The sequence below is a fragment of the Melopsittacus undulatus genome, chromosome 19 (genome assembly GCF_012275295.1).
Source record: "Melopsittacus undulatus isolate bMelUnd1 chromosome 19, bMelUnd1.mat.Z, whole genome shotgun sequence".
Taxonomy (NCBI): domain Eukaryota; kingdom Metazoa; phylum Chordata; class Aves; order Psittaciformes; family Psittaculidae; genus Melopsittacus; species Melopsittacus undulatus.
In genome coordinates, this window is record NC_047545.1 from 3,162,486 (window position 1) to 3,181,246 (window position 18,761).

Consider the following 18,761-nt stretch of genomic DNA (forward strand, 5'->3'; position numbering starts at 1 on the left):
CTTAACCATCTAATGAAGCTGAGCAGCAGGAACCTCTGGCTGGGAAAAGATGCTTTACCAGGAGACACCCATGACTGGGTCCCAAGCACCCGTGGCTGCTGCTGTCCCCAGGTGCTCCTCAGCAGACATTAATCTAATAAGCATTTGCAGTGTGGGGCACAGCTGAGACCTGGGAGGTGACAGCATCTCCTGCCCCCAAGGAAGCGCTTTCAAAAGATGACTGATTTCCTCTCTAGTTCTTATAGGAGGCAAACAGAAAAGAGCCAAAGAGCTACATCACTCAGTCCAAGCAGGGAAGGTTTAATTTCATCAGGCACTTAAACAAGGTGACACAGAAGCTTAATTCAGTGTCCTTGGGTGGGATGACAACCAGCCCAGAACCTCCAGCAACCACAGCCTGGGTGGCAGCTGGCAGATGGAGAAGGCAGCAAAGGAAAGGGCAATTCAGAAACAAGGACAGCAAGGCATCTCCTTGCCTACATGGGGAACACAAGCAGCAAGAAGATCTGGGAGGGAAGCAGGGATCTCTGCCTTCGAGGAAGATGCAATTCAGATGCTGCCTTCTCTTGCATACCATGAAGACTCTATCACTGAAGGAACAATGTACAACACAAAGTCCATCACCTACCAACTGACCACACAACCTCCTACATGTCCTCACCTTAACTTCTGCACCCCCTTCATCGCACACCCATGGGGAAAAAGCCTTTCTGCACTATCCCCCTGGCTCCTGTCCCGCAGCAGGCATACAGTCAGGTACCTGAACTGCTTGTGGGCAATTCAGCCTCACCTCCTTTCAACATCTCCCTTCCCTTGGGTCAGTGCTGTTGCGCTGTCACACACCAGTCTCAAACACTTACAAATGGAGCAGCTTTCTCCCACAGTGGAGGAAGATTCTCTTCTCACCAATGTCGTCTTTAACACGTCTAAGATGGAGCTCCCTTGATTTTTACTACCATCTAATCTGACAAGTGCTGTCTTGGCCAACAACAGATCAAAGCCAGGACCTCCAGAACTAAAAGCTGTGAGCTCTGCTGCAGAGGCTAATCCTCTGTGGATAAAAGCATGGGAGGGACCATTCAGCAGAGAGGAGTCAGATGCATCTCTAAGTTGCTGGGATCTGGATCTCAGTGAGACAAGCCTGCAGCCAGCCACCAGCTCCTACATCACATGCCATGGAGCACACACATTCCACACACCTTTCTTCATTGCACCAGCTCCCAAAACACAGCGCTGCTTCATCAGCCTGAACAGACAGGCTGAGAACACTGAGGCTGTTGAGCCTGGAGAAGAGAAGCTGCATGGAGACCTCAGAGCAGCTTCCAGTGTCTGAAGGGGGCTACAAGGATGCTGGAGAGGGACTCTTCATCCTGTGTTTCTATGATTATGACCTGCTCTAGCTCCAATCCCAACCTACCACACGCATTTTCCACCCCCTCCACCAGCCCCACACGCGTGGTGCAGCCCCTGCTGCCATCTGCTGCCAGGCTCCATGGATGCTCTGCAGCTCACAGAGCACAGGAGCCCCCCACACACATGGGCCCAGCATAAATGACTCTGTTCTGCAAATTACCAGTGGAGCAAGGGCAACGACAAGGGAAGCGAGCCAGAGTAATGCGTCATCAAAGGGGCTTTATTCTCTTATTTTGTCAACTGCAATTTAGATTTAATTATTTATGGTAATATTTCAGAGTGTGCTGGTAAGCGTTCTGTAATGTCATTTATAAAAGGAAGGAAACCTAAGTAATAACTAATGTTTGCTACTGCATCTGCTATTAAATCTTTGCTGGGGTGGAGAGAGCCACACACCAGCCTCCTGTGTATGCAAAGTACCAATTAGCAAAGCACTATTGTAAAATACAAAGGTTTAATCAATGGGAAAAATGCACTTGAAAACAGTGAGCATGCTGATTTCAGTTATCAAACCCACTGCATTTCTATACAGTAAGCAGCCTTTTATCTGCACCTGAGGAACACCTAGGAGTGGGTACAGTGCTCCTCTGGGTAGCAGAAGAGGGCAGAAGTACCTGACCCCTGCCCCAAGGCCCAGCCAAATGCACTCTGCACAGTGCTGGCAGGAAACATCCCATCCAGCTCCAGCCCCCGAGATGAGACTGATTTTGCCTATGCACACAATGAGCTGTTTCAAGGTGCTCGCTGCAGAGGTTTCATGACTCAGGTTGGGTTTGATTGGGAAAAACACGGCTTGGTTCTGTGCCCAGGTCCAGCAGCCATTTGGGAAACTATTCCCTTCCCCAGCCCCAGATCCACACCTCATCTGTCCATGCTGTTGGGTTTTCCCCAGCTCCATAGGGCACAGTTCCTGCCTCTGGCTGTGCAGCACATCTGGGCACAGCTCTTTGGGAAGGTCTCCCCTAACTCACTGCAGCAACACGGATTAATGCTGCTTGTACAACCAGCTGAATCCTTAACAAAATAACACATTCCAGTTAATGAGAGGCCATGGAAAATAACCCTGGAGTGAGCAATTTCCAGGTCTGTGGCTGCCCCTGGCCATACAGAAGAAACAAAGAAAGTGTTCATACACAACTGAAGAAAAAGAGAAGGAACAGGTCTGCTTTCTACCTCCCAATGATCATCCTCATCAGCTTCCCAAGGAAGAACAGCAGGCAGAGAGTGGTGTGGTGCTTTGGGTTTTTCATTTAAATGGCAGTTTCCTTTAAATAGAACATTCCTGCCATGGAAAGATTTAAATCACTGACTGAGATCAATTAGCCTGGGAAACAAGGGAGGTATTTTAATGGCCCTTTGATTGCAGAGCCCACAGCTCCTCCAGCGCTGCCCTGGAAGAGGAGGCAAGTTCCAGCTTTCAGCCCCATGTTTTGCTGCAAGGGGAGCTCTTCCCCTGCGGAGCTGGGAAGGTGCTGCCCTCCGGGAGCTTCCCAGGAGAGTCCCAGGGCTTTCCTACCTGTGATGCTGGGCTTCCCAGCGCAGCAGGGGCACCAGCCCAGGGCAGCACAGACCCTGGGGGCTTCAAAGCCTTGGCAGCCCCTCTGCTGAATTAGGGCAGGAAATCGGGTCAGCGCCGTGGCAAGCACCAGCCAAATGGAAGGCAGCCAAGGGATTACACGAGAGGCAGTGTGAGAGAGCCCAGGGCCATCTGATGGGAGAGGACACTGTCAGAACAGAGTGACAGCTCCTCACACAGCCTCTGCAGTTGTGACAGACAAAGCTGTTTGCTGTTTGCGTGCCTCAGTGGGGAGCACTGCAGACCGGCTCCGATGCTCCTGACTGCGCTCTCCAGGCGGAATTCAGCAGCAGGCAAGACAGCAAGGGCCAATGGGGCAATTCCAACATCCCCAAAGGCAGGCAGGTCAGGGAGGTGCTTAAGTGCCCAACAGATTAGGAGAAGAGACAATGTCCGGCCCAACTTCAGCTGCACCTCAAGCAGGCAGAGCAGCCCGACCTCAGACACTGCATCCTGCAACCACAACGTTCCCTATCTGTGGGCAGCAGGAGTTAGAGAAGCACAAAAGCTCCCTGTTCGGGATCCAAGGACACTGCAGAGCTACAGAAGAGAGAAACTTGGCTGCGAGCAGCAAGGTGTCTGCTGAGCAGTGACAGATTTCAGCAGGGCTTGGGTTAGGGTTAGGTGCCTTCTGCGTGTGCTCAGCATCAGCCCTTCCGGAGGGCAGGTTTCCATCCCAAGTGCTTCAGAGCAGTCACACAGCACGTGGGATTCCCCAGCTCTGCTGGAACCTCTGAGATCTCACCCTAAGAAGACAAGGATGGACAAGATGCTCGTTCCTTCCCAGCAAAACCAAACCCATGGGAAAACCAAAGCCACAGAGCCATGATTCTGAGCAGCCTGGATCCCGCAGAGTGCCCAGTCCCAGCAGTGAGCACACAGGGCTTGAGGTACACTTAAAAGGACCTCAATTTTCACAAGCATGCAGCCATCGCAGGACGTGATTCAGGGTCCTGCTTACACAGAGAGGCACGTGCACACACATGAACTCTCCATCTGTGCCTGCAAAGCTGTACTGCTGGCTTTGAAAACAAGAGCAGTGGTTTAGCCAAGAGTGTTACAGCAAACCAGTGGCAAAAGTGGGACCCTGGAGCCCTGACATGGGATTTGCCACCATAACCATCCCCTCTACTGCATAAAGAGATAGGAATGGAGATTCCTGCTTTGCAGTCTTCTGCTTTTGGAAGAGTCAATGGAGCCTGCCTACCCCCAGTGAGGGGCCACTTGTTCCAACTGGGCCCAGGTGGAACTCAGCAGCTCCAATGGTAGCTTGACATTCTCCCCTAGGTGCTCATAGCATTAACCATGTATCCTGAATGCTCATAGCCTTAACCATCTACCATAGGTGCTCACAACATTAAGTATGCATCCTGGATGCTCATAGCCTTAACCATCTACCACAGGTGCTCACAACATTAACCATGTATCCTGGATGCTCATAGCCTTAGCCATCTACCATAGGTGCTCACAGCATTAACCATGTATCGTGGATGCTCATAGCCTTAGCCATCTACCATAGGTGCTGATAAAGAACCTACGAGGGCACAGGTTGCAACATCCTGGATAAATACTTGGGCAAAAGGCTGGTGCCAGGCTCCTTGAGGCCAAGCACTGCACTGCTCTTGCTACTCCAGACAGCAGTGGTTCAAACTGGAGCTTCGTGTCTTTATGAACACCAGCGGCACCATCTGAGCCACAGCTGCACACCAAAAAAGTGGCCCTAGAACACATCTCCCAGCAAGAGCAGGATCTGCTCATGGTAATAAACCCTGATACCAAAGTGGTAACACTGAATGCTGCCACGGGCTGTGCTGAGCAGAGCAGCCCTCTCACCAGCTCCAAGCAGCTTTATGGGGAGGCAAAAAAGCCCTCATTCAATCAGCTTGGCAGAGTCTATTCCCCACCGCTCCCAAGCGATCAGCCTCCATGTCGAAGGAACATTACATTGGAGTTGATGGAGATTTTCACTTGGGTCTTTTTTTCCTTCCCCTTTTCCTTTTTTTAAAGCAAGAACTGAAAGGCAGCAAACCTCAAACTGTGTTAAACTGGACTTGGTTCACCCAGGGGAAGCAGAAACGTAACATTCTCTCTTCGGATGCTGTTTTGAACCCAGCCCCAGCAAGGAACGTGACAACAGTCACTAGTGTCCGACAAGCCTGAAAGGCACGAGCAGGAGAGGACAACATGGGTGAGCCGGGGCTGGGAGAAGGGGGAGGAAGCAGCAGGAGCTGTGAGGTACTCCCCTTCTCTCCAGTTCTGTGCAGTTTTAGGGGCAGCCTGCGCTGGCCGATTCAAAGCAGGGGAGCAGCAGTAACTTACTTTCAGCTACGCAGCCTACAAGCAGCACGGACAGGAGGTTCACGAGGGAGACCAGCGAAGACATCCCAGGGCTGGGAAGGATCCTCATCCTCTGCAGTGGCCTTCGGCCCCAGCCGGAAGGCTCCGGCTCAGCAGGACTCGCGGCGTCTCCCCAGCGTTGTCAGCACCTGCGGAAGCACAAAGGCACTCAGAAGGAGGAAGGAGGGAAGTGGCATCCATGGGGAAGAGACATCCAAACGGAGCCCAGAGAGAGCACTGGCCTCTGAGCCTTTGCCTTGGTACCACAAAGGACTCGGGTCGGACACCTTCCTTGTGAGGGTGCCCGGAGAAGCTGTGAGCACTGGTGAGCTTCCATGCACACCCCACAGAGGGAGGGAACAGCACAAGGAAGCACAAAAGAGGAGGCACCGACTGCCAGAGCCCATGTTTGAGGCTGAACTCCCCTCGGCTTCTCTGCCCCCCAACACAGGAGGAAGGAGCAGGGAGGTGTGAAGGGATCTGAGCCAACAGGGCCCAGGCACCCCTCGGAAGGGTGAGTTTTCCACATAAGCACAGGGTAGGCAAAGAAATCCAGAAACCTGGCACAGGAGGAGCTGTGCAGAGGGATTGCTTCCCTGCCTGGGCAGGCTCTGCGCCATCCAGCTCCCATCACCCCAACCACCCAGCCTGACCCTCAGCCCTGGTGTCAGTGTCCTGAAGGCAAATGCACGCTGCCAAGTCTCCCGGGATCCCTACCATAAGCTGGGATCACAGCAGCTCTCCTGCATGTCCCACAGTCCCCATGCTGCCCGGTGCCTCAGCCTCCCCACACACAGAGGAACCGCATTAGAGAGCGAACACAAAACTGGCACAGATAAAACCTGGAGCAGGAGGTACCACAGTTGATCCTGATGGATCCTTAGGCACATTCCCATGGAGACAATGCCTGGCTCCCAACGGAGCTGCCTGCCTGCAGTTTTATCCTGATCCCTTTTCAAAGCTGGAATGGCATTAAGGGAGCTCCATTCTTAGCAGCTACCCCAGTCCCGTGTGTCAGTACTGGGAAACGCTTCATCCTTCAGTGGCAGAGGTGAGCTTTGCCCCAAAAGGGCTGAAAATAGAGTGAAAACTGCAGCCACAACCTCCTCATAGGGTCAGCAGCTGAAGAGGCTCTTCCATCAGCTGCTGAGCACCAGAACAATGGGATACAGTGGTGTGAAGGATGCTCTCAGATGTGCACAGATCCCTTCCTGCCATCAGTTACCCCAATTAAAAATCAAACCTGGGGCTTATCACCTTTTGGAGAAGAGCCAGGTAGGGGATATTGTACAGGATCAAAGGCTTTCAAAGCACTAAGGGGATAGTGAGGTTGCTTAAGCTTTCTGATACACACCAGGGTAAGAGACCGTTGGGACAGGCAGTGTGAAGGGGCATTTTAATCCTTCTCTGTCCTGTTAAATCTCCGAGGCTGGACTGGACAGAACGAAAAGCAAAGGCAGGATAAACATGAAGCTCTCATATGTACTCGGCCCTAAAGAGCAACTTCTCAGCAACAGCTTTGGACTTGCTCTTTGAGGTTTACAAAGCCTCTGCTGTGTGCTCTCTGTTAGCCCAGCTCCATCGTGCTTCAGCGCTGCCTTGTGCAAAGCAAGCAGAAATACTGGTACTGTCACAAAAAAAGAGACCAAATTGGGATTATAGCACTAGGAATCTCTTCAAATGTTTGCTCTAGACACACTCAGAGACACACAAAGGCTCCAGCCAGCCTTACCACGGGGTTCGCAGGGTTCCAGGGCACAGAACAACGCACTGGGGTTTCTTTTGTTGCTGTCAGAGGCAAACAGAGACTGGGAACGTTCTGAATAGCTGTGATGGGAACTGCTCATTAAACTGGGGATGTGGTGGCAATGCCAGCACAACAAATGGGACCGTGACGCTGTTTGCTGGCTCTCCCTTCCCCAGCCATGCAGTTCCCACCAGCGAGGCTGGAGGGGGACAGGGCTGGAGTCGGAGAGAGCATCCTCCCAACCACATCAGTTCTCTATGGTACCCCTCCCAGGGCAGAGCAGTGCAGAAGATCTTGGTTCTCTTTATCAGAGCAATATCTCCCCCACCACAGACCCAGTCAACGCCTCCAAACACCAATTTGAGCCTCATCTGCTCTTCAAATGCAGCACCAGTGACCCTCCAAGGCTCAGAGCAGCCAAGAGGCTGCACTGCCCCATGCAGCACCCCCCCCAGGAACCCCCAGTGCTGAACACAGGCACATGGGGGAGATGTTCCAGCCTGGCAGCTCTGCTCCCCCCCATCCAGCACAGCTTTTCATGCTGTAACGGTTCCGATAGAGAAGGTCTGGTAAAGGGGATACAGCAACAGCTCCAAGATTAGAGAAGGAGATGCCAGAGGGTGACACTTCCGCTCTGGTGCTAATGTGCTTCCCGAGCCCTTGACGGAGACAGAAAATGCTGGCAGAGATATTAGGACATGTCAGCTTCAATCCAGCAACTCATCCTTCAGAGCAGGTACGTCACTGCCTCTCTGCCCCTGGCTATGGGATTTTCAGGACACCAAGATGTGCACCCACCTGGATCCCTCATGGATAGCAAGGAGGGACTGGGCCAGGAGCTTGCTCTGCTTCCCTGGCAGCACCCTGGCAATAGGGAGACTGGAAACAGACCCTGAGCCTCAGCACGATCCCTGCCTACAATGCAGAACATGCCACATGTGGCAAGCCAGGCACCACGCAGCAAGGCTCTCCTGCCCTCCTGGCAGGGCTGAATTCAAGTGGGAACAGCTTTGAGGAATGCTCACATCACGAGGGCTCTATCCCAGATCCTCTTCCCCTCTGCTTACCTTGTCTATGCTCTTGGAAGCAGGTTTGCATCGCTCCTGCCTGGCTGCTGAGCCCCCAGCCAAGGCCCTGGCACCACACAAGCCAACATAATGGCAGTTTTCCTGCACTGCTCCAAGGACCTTCAAACCCTCTCTGAATTCTCTGGCACAAGATCTCCTGCAATGCAAGCAAACCACCTAATAGACCTCAATCCTTGCTAAAGAATGCAATTAGTTGAAGCCCTGGCCCCCCGTGGGGTCAGATTTGTGCTAGATATGGTCACATTTCTGGAATAAGATTAATTCTTACAGTAAAAGGGCTCCTGTAAGGCATTCATTCTGTGCACGGCCTAATCTCCAGCTCTGTCTGTACAAGTGTGCCCCTCATCAGTGCCGAGCACAGGATCAGCACGAGTATTGTTAGCAATAATAAAACTGAGCAGCATTTGCAAGGAGCAGCTTCCCACTGTGGCTCCTGCAGCCAGGATGGAGCAAGGGAGCCAAGGGTGCAAGGCACAAAGGGGGAAATGCTCAGCAGCACCCACATTTCTTAAGAGCTTAAGTTCCACTGAGAGTCAAAGGGACTTAACTTAAGCCGCTAAGATGCTTGTGAAGCTTTTCCTCCCATTTCAGAGGGTGCTGGACACCCAACTCCCCTAAGCCACTTTGTGGGGATACAGGAGGAGGGGGCCTGATCTCCAGAGCAGTTTGACTGGCCCAGTCCTCACTGCTGCAAGAGGAGCCTGTGGGAGATGCTGCAGCTCCAGCTGTGGGGATGGGTCAGCCCTATGCAGGCACATTGCCATGTGGTGCTTTTCCTTCACCCTCACGGAGCCAGCGACAGAAATGTTAGTTCTGCATTTAAAAAACCATAAACCCAGGAGGGAGGGACCATCCCTTCATTTCAGACTCACTGGAATACAACTGGAAGACCAGTTGCACCACAGCAGCATTTGCACTTCTCTTCTGTTTCAGCTGCCTGCGGAAGGGAGAAGGGTGACTTTTAAAGCAATTCCCTGCAAAAAAGTTCCATCCAGATGCAGCAGATGATTAAACATCTTCATTTTCAGCAGCTGCTGCAGGAGAATGGCTCCCATTAGACACATCAATCGGAGCAAACACCTCACAGGCAGAGGGCTGTGCTGAGGTCTCTTTTCCTCCCAGCAGCACCAGCTTAGTTTGTGCTGCGTATTAACCAAGGGCACTGGGTCACTTCATTTCCTCCCAGCAACCTCTTTATAGAGAGGAAGAAAAGCTTTTAGCACAACCACGAGCTCATCTGTCACCTCCCCTGGGGACGGGAGAGACCACATTTCAATTTGCCACCCCACGTACCTTGCTTGCTCCCATCTAACACCCTGCCCTGGGCAAACCCAGCACCGCCAGGGCTGGGACCAGGAGCCAGTGCTGGAGGCTTGTGCTGTGTGCTTGGATCAGGCCCAGGACCCTGTGTGGCATCTTCCACGGGAGCAAGGAGATGCCAACGTGCTGTGCTGCCCCACGTGGGGCAGGTCCCACATTCAAGCTCCTTTATTGGCAAGTATGAGCCTGTTGTCCTGGGGAAACAGAGCAAAAGGTGTGGAAGAGGCCCTGGATGACATGGTTTTATGGGAGCACGTTGGCAGTGCTGGGTTAACGGTTGGACTTGATGATCTTAAAGGTCTTTTCCAACCAAGTGGATTCTATGAAGATATGAGCATTGCAGTATTTGTTTTTAATGCTCATTCCCCCTCCCCAGCCACCCTCGTGCTGACCAGCAAAGCCCTATTTAATGGTGGGGAGAGCCCACAGCCATCCCAGCTCCCTGTCAGGCATGTGAAAGCCTGTGATGCTGATGCCTCGGCTTGAAAAGCAGCTGTGACCACATGGGGCTGTCGTGCACCCATGGCACCAACCTTCCCCACAGCTTCAATACACCTTGAGAACACAAATACATCCCTGCCCACCAGCAAAGCTCACCTCAAGACTAAGCAGTGGCTTTAGGTGCCCAGCTCCAAGGGCTGGGCAGAAAACACTGATCCCAGAAGACGATCCTGCCCGAAGAATGGGGTGTCCCATGGGGTATTTCCAAGCCTGGCTCTTCCCCTCTGGAAGCAGCTCCTCTTGTGCACTCAAACACAACTCCCAAACCACTTCACAATGCAGGCCATGGTGCTGGCAAACACAATTAGAGCAGCCAGTGGAGATGCTTCAGAGCTGAGCACCACTGTTTATCTAGCAGGGAGCTCCTTAGATCTTAAAATAATATTTACAAGAAAGAGGCAGAGTATTATCTTCCATGGGGAAACAAACACAGATGGAGAAAAAAAGAGCTTTGATCAGGGCTGTCTCGGTCCTATACGCTGCTTTTCATCCCCAGATCTCCAAGTGCTTTAATATGACAGTATTATCCCTTTTTTCAATGTGGGAAACCAGAAAAAGCTGCACACTAAGGCAGTGCTCTGAGCACGAAGTGACACTGCACACACACACATATGCACATCCTTTTTCTTCCTTCCTCAGTTCTTCTGGTCCTCCCATGAGTGCAAAGTGCCCAGTGCTGTCCCCAAGCAACAGGCACAAGGAAGCCTGGGCTGGTGGCAGCTCCACAGCATGACCAGAGAGACAGAGACAATGCCAGGAGCATCCTCCTGGGCTGGAGCCTTCTCCTCTGTGGCCTCCCCCCTTCCTCTCTGCACACAGGGCAGGAGCTGGGCTCTCCTCTGAGATGCACAAAGGCAGGGAAGCATCTGACCCAGGATCACCTATTTCCCCTCTGCCCCATCCCTTTCCCCTCGCTCACACACAACCACACACCATCCTTTAGCATTGACCAACAAACCACTGCAGATCCGCACCAGGCGCCTGACAGCATCCACGCTCCTCAACAACTCCATTTCCTCATGATTCAGGGTAACACTTGGTGTCTTTTTCTTCCTCTTTTCCAGGCCCTCGAGCGTTATTTATTTATTTCAGGAGTCATTCATCATTAGCCCCAGCTCTGCTGCCTGACAGCCTGCCTGCTCCTTGGGGCACAGCCTGCAGCTCGCCTCCGTGCCCACCACGCGCGCGCCGCCAGCGCTGGGTAAATAACCATCCGTCAGCCTCATCCCGCAGCATCCTCAGCACAAAGGGATCACCTCCAGCTGCTGGGAGAACACATCGTGCTGAAGAGAGAATCACCAACACCCCCTCCCAGAGCACTGGGGTGATGCTGGTTCATGCAACTGGTGGGGAAACAGAAGGCAGTAAAGCACCAGCCAGGTCAGGAGCACTGGAGAGCAGTCCCTGCCCGCACAGTCCCATCGCTCCGGGGCAGGAGTGCAGCACCCTGACCCCCTATTGCTGCAACGAGATTGTGTCCAACCAAAGCATCTTTCCCAACCTTTAGTCCAAGCAGATGACAGAAAATAGATGAAAAATCGAAAGAAGAAAGAAATAGAGGGAAGTTAATTAAGAACATGGGGCACTTTATCAGTTCCAGCTCAGAGTGCTGGTGCAGGATGTCACCAAGAACAACCTTCTCATTACAGGCAATTGCTGATCGATCGCCTCCACTTGTTATCCCCATCAGCGCTCTGAACCTGACACAGAGCATGTGGGACCTGCACCATCCCGGTGCTCCCATAGGAGCTCACTGCAGGTGCAGTATCCCTCTGCCACCAGCATCACCCAGGGACACCCCAGCTTCCTCCAGGTTTTATTCCCCAGGTAGACCCAGTCCTAATATGAGCTATGGCAGAAATAACCCCTTAATCCCCAAACCACACACAGGCACACCTCAGGCCAAACCCAACCCTCCTTCCATATGTAACACCCTGGAGAGCCTCAACCAAGCTCTGCAGACCCAGGCAAAGGCCCCACCGAACCCCAAGAGTCTCCTGCTGCATAACATGAAGTTGGCTTGAATTTACACAAAGACAGAGGAAAACTAAACCCCCTGCACATCCTATTTAGGGTCCTGCATAGCCAAGAGGGTACAGAGGTGCTTTCTCATTCTGGAACAGCATTAAACCCCAGGGGTTGGAGCAGCTCAAGCCCCCACACAGGCAAAAAAGCCTTGGGAAACAAAAAAGGAAAGGAACATATTTCCTTCTGTGGCCTGTATTTGACATGGCCACTTGTGTGCACGTTCCTGGGTAGCCAGGCTGACAGAGGACACAGGAGAGCTGCAATCCCTGCATCCCTGAGCAAGGATGGAGGCACCTGCACTCACTGCTTTCATAAACACAAGTGAGAGGAAATAAAAGTAGTGAAGCAAACACCAAGTTTAACATAATTACTACCTGGTGGTAAATGAGTATCATTGTGGCAACAGTGTAGCCGATGACCTGGTTTGTTCCCTCATCCCCCATAAACCAGGTTCAGTTGTGCTCCAGCTAGGAAGGGCTGGAAGCAGTGGTGGGAACGGGAGGCTGAGCCTGGCACAAACCACCCCACAAATCCCCCTGCAGCCGAGGCCGGGGATCCTGAGCCACAGTAAGAAGGATAAAGAGGTTTGTCTGCCTTTGCCCACATCACTGAGCTGGCTTCACCACCACGGCTTAGTGACCAGCAAGTAAAGCTAATCAAGGTTCTTATCTTCCCTGCTCAGGAGCCCTGCACGGAAGGACCCATCCCTGCACACTGCGGACATTCCAGAGAGGGGCTCTTCATCAGCGACTGCAGCAACAGGACAAGGGGTGATGGGTTCAATCTGGAACAGGGGAAGTTCAGGTTGGATACAAGTGAGTGAGGGTGCTGGGGTACTGGCACAGGGTGCCCAGAGAAGTGGTGAATGCTCCATCCCTGGCAGTGTTCAAGTGACAGAGTCATGGGTGACATAGTCTAGGGTGAGGCATCCCTGTCCATAGCAGGAGGTTGGAACTGGATGTGCTTAAGTTCCATTCCAACCCAACCCATTCCATGAGTCTATGATGACCCACCAGCAGCCAGCATACAGGGCAAAGTGGCTGCTGCCAGCCCATCAATGCCTGTCTAGTCCAACCTGCCTTTTCCTTCAGTATTCAGTATTCCTCCATTCCCTTGCCAGGCGCTCCAGCCCTGCCAGCCAACACAGGGGGTTAAACTCCATAAAGAGGATTTGGTTTTGAGCTTGCAAGACAGAAGATGAGCAAATCCCTTCGCTTGCTCTGGCAGGAATCCTGTGTCTCAGACCCACCAGCCAGGGGAGATTAAGGAGGAGAGAAAGGAAAAATCCCATCCATCACTCACTGCCATGATCTCATCTGAACCGAAGAGCTAAGCTGAGAGGATGCTAGGTCACTGGTGGAGCCCTGCAGACCAGTAGCCACCAGAGCAGACCAGGCTCTTAGGCTGTGCTCAAGGTCAGCAACAGGGCCATGCTGCCTGCTTGCCTTCCCTCTGATTTCATTCTGGTCTGTCCATTTTAGGGGAGCCTTTGGCTCTTGTCTTGTCCTTGTAGAGAGCCCCCAGCTCCAGCGGGTGCCTCCAGGACTCACTTGAATGCACTGCAGAAAGGCCCAGAGAGCACAGCAGCGCGCTGCAAGTGTGGCCAGGCAGGACTCTGCTGCAATCCTCACCTCCCGGATGAGACACACCATTAACAGGCTGCTAACTGAGCAGGAGCTGGGAGCTGGGCACATCCTTGTGGTGCTGCAGCTCCTGCATGGCAGCCTCATCCTGCCCTGCTGCCTCACTCCTATCAACAATGATGCTCCTGCCTTCCTGCTCCGAGCTGTGGTCCTGCCAGGCTAACACACATCCACCCCGGAGAGCAAGGTAAAGAGACCCAGCCACAGCCTGTCCACACCAGGGATGCATCAGTGACAGCTTAGAACATTTAGAGGCATTCCGAGACTGGGAATATTGCTTCTCCAGCAGGCTGCAGGAAAGGAGCTTGTGAGAGGACCCCATTACCCAGCATTCAAACAGACCCCACCTGGTAGGCGCTTCAGTTTGTATCTGAGGTTTTGACAAGCTGGTGACATCACCTCGTGTCTCTGTTACCCATCAGGCAGCTCAAAGATCAGGCAAAGAGAATCCTCCGAGCAGGCTGGCTGAGTATTCCTGACAGTGCTCCTGTCAGCCAAGCAGCACAGATGCACACACACACACACAACACCCCCCCCTACACCCCACACCCCCGGGAGAGGGGGCAATGAATTAAACATGCAATAATATTTACTGTGCAGGTGAAGACCCTCATCCTGCAGTGAGCTGGGAGGAGGAGGATGCTTCTTGTCCTCCATTTTCCCCAGGGCAAGGCAAAGCAGCTTCTTGCAGTCGTGATGCCCAAAGCTGTCCCGTGCCCAGGACCCCTCTGCCTGCCTCACCAGTGACCGCTGATGACTTGTCCGTCCTTGGAGGCACAGAGCTAAGCAGGAACGGGTCCAACACCAAACCTCTCTCTTTCAACGTGCAGAAGCCACCATATTGCAGGAAATGCTTTTATTCTCCCTGCACCATCTGGAGGCATCGGGAAATGCAAATTCTTTCTGACCCCATCCCTTACTGAAGGGACAAATCTGATGTCCCTCAAAAGGCAAAACTTGCTGCTTCCTTGCTGACCCACAGCATCCCACATCCCAGCCTCTCAAATGGTTCATTTATCCCCAGCAAATTCCTGCTGCATCCCACTCAACAGCCGCTTGTGCTGCTCCTTGCTCCAGCCATGCAGTGCAAGGACAAACCCACTGCATGGATGGACCCAGCATGGGAACAGGGAAGAAAACGAGGGGTGGGGGAACCCCAAACACCTCTTATGGACAAACTTCATTCCCATACACAGGCCTGAACTCCAGCCCAGCCCCTGAGGGTGATACCTCGTGGCCAGGGTGGTTCTTACCTAAGGGGGTTCAATGCTTCCAGCAACAATTAAAGCTTCTAACGATGCCCCTGACCTTGCTAAGCCCTGAGCAGCCTTTACCCAGTGCTCCCGGTGCCAATAACCACAGCAAGGATGGGTGCTGGGCTGCCTGCAATATTTATGGCCATCGGAGATTGCTCTTCCCTCTACATCAGGATCCCCCCACGTGCACTCCAGCAGTGCCCATCACCACTCTCCTCCCAGAGCATGGGCACGGCTCCGGAGCACCAAGGCAGGGTGCCAGGGAGGGATTGGGTTTTGGTTTTAAAGCCTCCCCCCAGCCCCTTCCCACCACAGCTCCAGCTCGAGTTCCCTCGTTAATCTAATTGTTCTCCTAATGAAGATCTGCGATTCCTCAAACATTAATTACCAACGGCAGCAGCAGCAGCAGCTGTGGAACAAGAGCTCCCTGTTCCTAATAATATGCTTCACACTTTTGCCTGCCACAGCTCAATTTAGCTTTGCGTGATTTGGCGAGGGGGAGACAAACAACCTCCAGCTATGGGGAGCAGGGGCTGCAGACAACCCCAGGAGGGGACCACGCTCCCCCCATGCCCAAGGTGCTCTTGGAGCACTGGAAGGCCTTGGTTGGCTCCTCAAAACCTCTTTTTCTATCCCAAACGGTTCAGGGTGGTGCCTCCCATCTCCATCAGCTTTCAGCAGGTGTAAAGAGCTCTGCAAACAGCTGGACCAGCAGCAGCTGGATGCAGAAGAAGAGGTGCTACATCCCCATCCACAGCACAAAGAAACCGGCAAGAAAGCAAGAGGGAGGAAAACAAACACCAGCAGGATGAGCTCAGGCAGCCGGGAATGAGTCAGGAACTGGAGGCAGAGGGAATGGGGAGAGTGGCTCCAGGGGAGGATGAAACCAGCCATGGCTCCAGCCCCAACTATGGAGACGAAGGAAAACCAAACGCACAGGGCCAGAGCCAGCATCCTCACTGTGCTCTGGGGGGCAGCTGATCTTTCCCATCACAATCCATAACACAGCTGTGGAAAACCACTGCCCACATTCACTAAGATCAACGTAAGGGTCCACACAGTCACCTCCAGCCCAAGGGCGAGATGTGTTCAGCCAGAGGAGAGCTGCCAGCCCAGTCCCTCCTTCCAAAGAGGCTCTAAAGCAGAGGTTGGGAGAGGCAGCTGGAACGACTGGAGCCAGCAATAGCTGGAGCAGCCCCTCTCGCCAGGGCTGCGCAGCCAAAAATACACAAGGGAACAAAGCAGCACAGCCACACACACACACAAAGAGCCCACAAGAGTTTTCAGGGACAAAAGCAAACAAATGGATTTGTGAATAAATATTGATTTGACAGGAAGTCAGACAAACCCTTCCAAAAACACGCGCTGGCACCGGGGCCCTCTCCCAGCAATGAGCTGCCGTCAGCATTCCATGGGTGCCTTTGCACCATCGGCACTGGGAGCTGCTCCGAGGGGTTTATATCATGGGAACCAGCCCCAGCACTGCTGCATTGCTCAAGTTCATCAGTGTGCCCACAAAGGGAATTTCAGCACTTGCTTCCCACTACAAAGCGAGTGTCTTTGGGGCAGGGATGGACACCAGGTCATCACTGAACACACTGGGACCATGGGGCGAAGTCCAGACCCATCACACATCATGGACCTGTCCTTCCCCTGCCTCGCATGGCCCTTTGTGCTGGGTTAGTGATGCTCCTGCCTGACCCCACTTTGCTCCTGCAGCCCAAGGAAGCACCAGAGCATCCTTGGTGCCTACAGTGGCTCCCCCCACACCTCCCAGCCTTGCTCTGCTTATGGGACCCAACAGAGCGACCGAGGTGGCAAATTCCACCATGGGAGGGGAAAGACCCCAGCACCACTTGCAGGGGTTCTCAGGTCATGGCTGGAGCTTGGCCATGGAGCAGGTCTCGTGCTGCACCCCAGGGCTCACCAGGCAGCAATCACGGATGCGATTGTGGGGTGAGCATCTCAGCACGGATCCCGCATCCCCCAAAAGCAGGTTCCCTCTGCTCAGGTCCATGCCAGCCCCACGAGCACCGCAAGGGGCCGGTGATGCTGATCACAGCTTTCCTGCTCATTTCTTTTCCAATGAGTGAATTAGCAGGCAGGCAGCTGACTCGAACATCCCCTTATCTCTGCTCCGAGCCCGCTGCTGAGGATTTGCATAATTTTAATCTTTCCCACCAATGAGCATGAAAAAATTAGTTTTCCACTATTTTATCTTCTCTTTGCGTTCAACAAACAGAGCTGGTGGCTTTGCTCCATGCAGTTTTACTGGGAGCCGTGAGGAGGAAGGAGGGACGGAAAACCCCACGTCTCCAAGAGCTTGGCCAGGTGGAAGGTTAAATGGGAGGAGGGAGATGGGAGAAGGTTGTGCCAAACAGGTCCACAAACTGCAGCTGGAGACAGACTGAAGCCCAAATTTCCTTATCCAATCCCAGCTGTTTTCTCCAGAGTTCCTTTCCCATCTCCCAGCACCAGCAGCTTCCTCCCTTCAGCAAGACTTTGACTTCCCTCTCAAGCTAAGATATTGCTGGACTTATTACATATAGGGCAGAAGCTGTTCCCTGGGAGGGTGCTGAGGCACTGGCACAGGGTGCCCAGAGAAGCTGTGGCTGCCCCATCCCTGGCAGTGCTCAAGGCCAGGTTGGACACAGGGGCTTGGAGCAGCTGCTCCAGTGGAAGGGGTCCCTGATCATGGCAGGGGTTGGAGCTGGAGGAGCTTTAAGGTCCCTTCCAACCCAAATCAGGCTGGGATTCTGGGATTCTGTGCTCTGCCCTGAACACAGGCTCTAGATCCCAAGAACATCAGGTCTCAAGGGCTGGGGTGGGAGATGCTGGACAATGAGATCCCAACTGCAGATCCCTCCTTGTCTCTGTCAGCAGGGACAGGGTTACCTCAGGTCCCTGCTCACGTTTCTGCACCCGGTGAAGGTTTCAGCTCCCGGCTGCCACAGGTCCTCAGCTCTACAAGACCTGTCCTGCCCTTCACATGGCAGCAGCCCAGGCTCAAACCCTGCAGCAGCTTCCATACAGAGAAAACAGGGGCTCCCCTTGCACACACACAGACCTACTTTGTGTTTCCTTCCTCCCTGCAGAGCCAAGCGCAGGTCAGAGAACACCTCCAGCCAGAGGCACATCTCCCACCAGGTCACATCTCCCACCAGGTCACATCTCCCACCAGGTCACATCTCCCACCAGGTCACATCTCCACCATCTCCAGCAAACATGGACCAGCCTTTGAACCCAGGGAGGTCCCATCCAGGTACCCCAGAGGCAGGTTTGAAGCCAACTGCCCCCAGAATGCAGGGACTAAGGGCAGTGGGGGGCTCATGGGTCTGATCCTTACTCTATGGGGCTGGAAGCCCTCCAGGCGCTTGCTGTGGGGTCCCCCATCAGCACCATGGGCAGGATGGGGGCACAAGTTGCCCAGGGAAAGCAGAGCAATGCCTGGTAGCCCCAAGGAGCCGGTTTCTCCCTCTCCCTCCACCCTTTTCCCTCTGATCCTGGCCTCCACAGAGCCTCTCCCTGCTCCCAGCTAATCTGCACCCCGAGGTGCAATTACCTTCCATACGTTCTCTATTTACGCTCTAAAAGCCATATAATTTTCTAGACCAAAAACATAATTAAAGACTCGGAGCTGCCTGGAACGGAGCCTCCCTCCTGCCATCGCTCCTATTGCCTCTAAAAATACCCCAGCACCACAGCTCTGTGCCAAGGGGGCAGCTCCCGCCAGGGCCGAGCCATGGAATGAGGAGCAGCCCTGCTGGGATGGGCGGCCTGTGAGGGCAATGCACCCAAAAGCACCCACTTTGGGCCCAGAAAGGGGCTGCCCCAATGGGAACCCTGCACTTT

The 18,761-nt window shown here is 53.4% G+C and overlaps 1 protein-coding gene across 6 annotated transcripts in view; it reads right to left on the reverse strand.

Moving 5' to 3' along the window:
* Nucleotides 1-18,761, reverse strand: part of PTPRS (protein tyrosine phosphatase receptor type S) — a 138,755-nt gene that overhangs the window by 85,981 nt on the left and 34,013 nt on the right. For all 6 annotated transcript variants that reach the window (XM_034070803.1, XM_034070801.1, XM_034070802.1 and 3 more), the window contains exon 2: nucleotides 5,309-5,475. In XM_034070803.1, coding sequence (XP_033926694.1) covers nucleotides 5,309-5,396 — 88 coding nt within the window. In that variant the 5' untranslated portion in view covers nucleotides 5,397-5,475. The remainder of the gene's footprint in view (nucleotides 1-5,308; nucleotides 5,476-18,761) is intronic.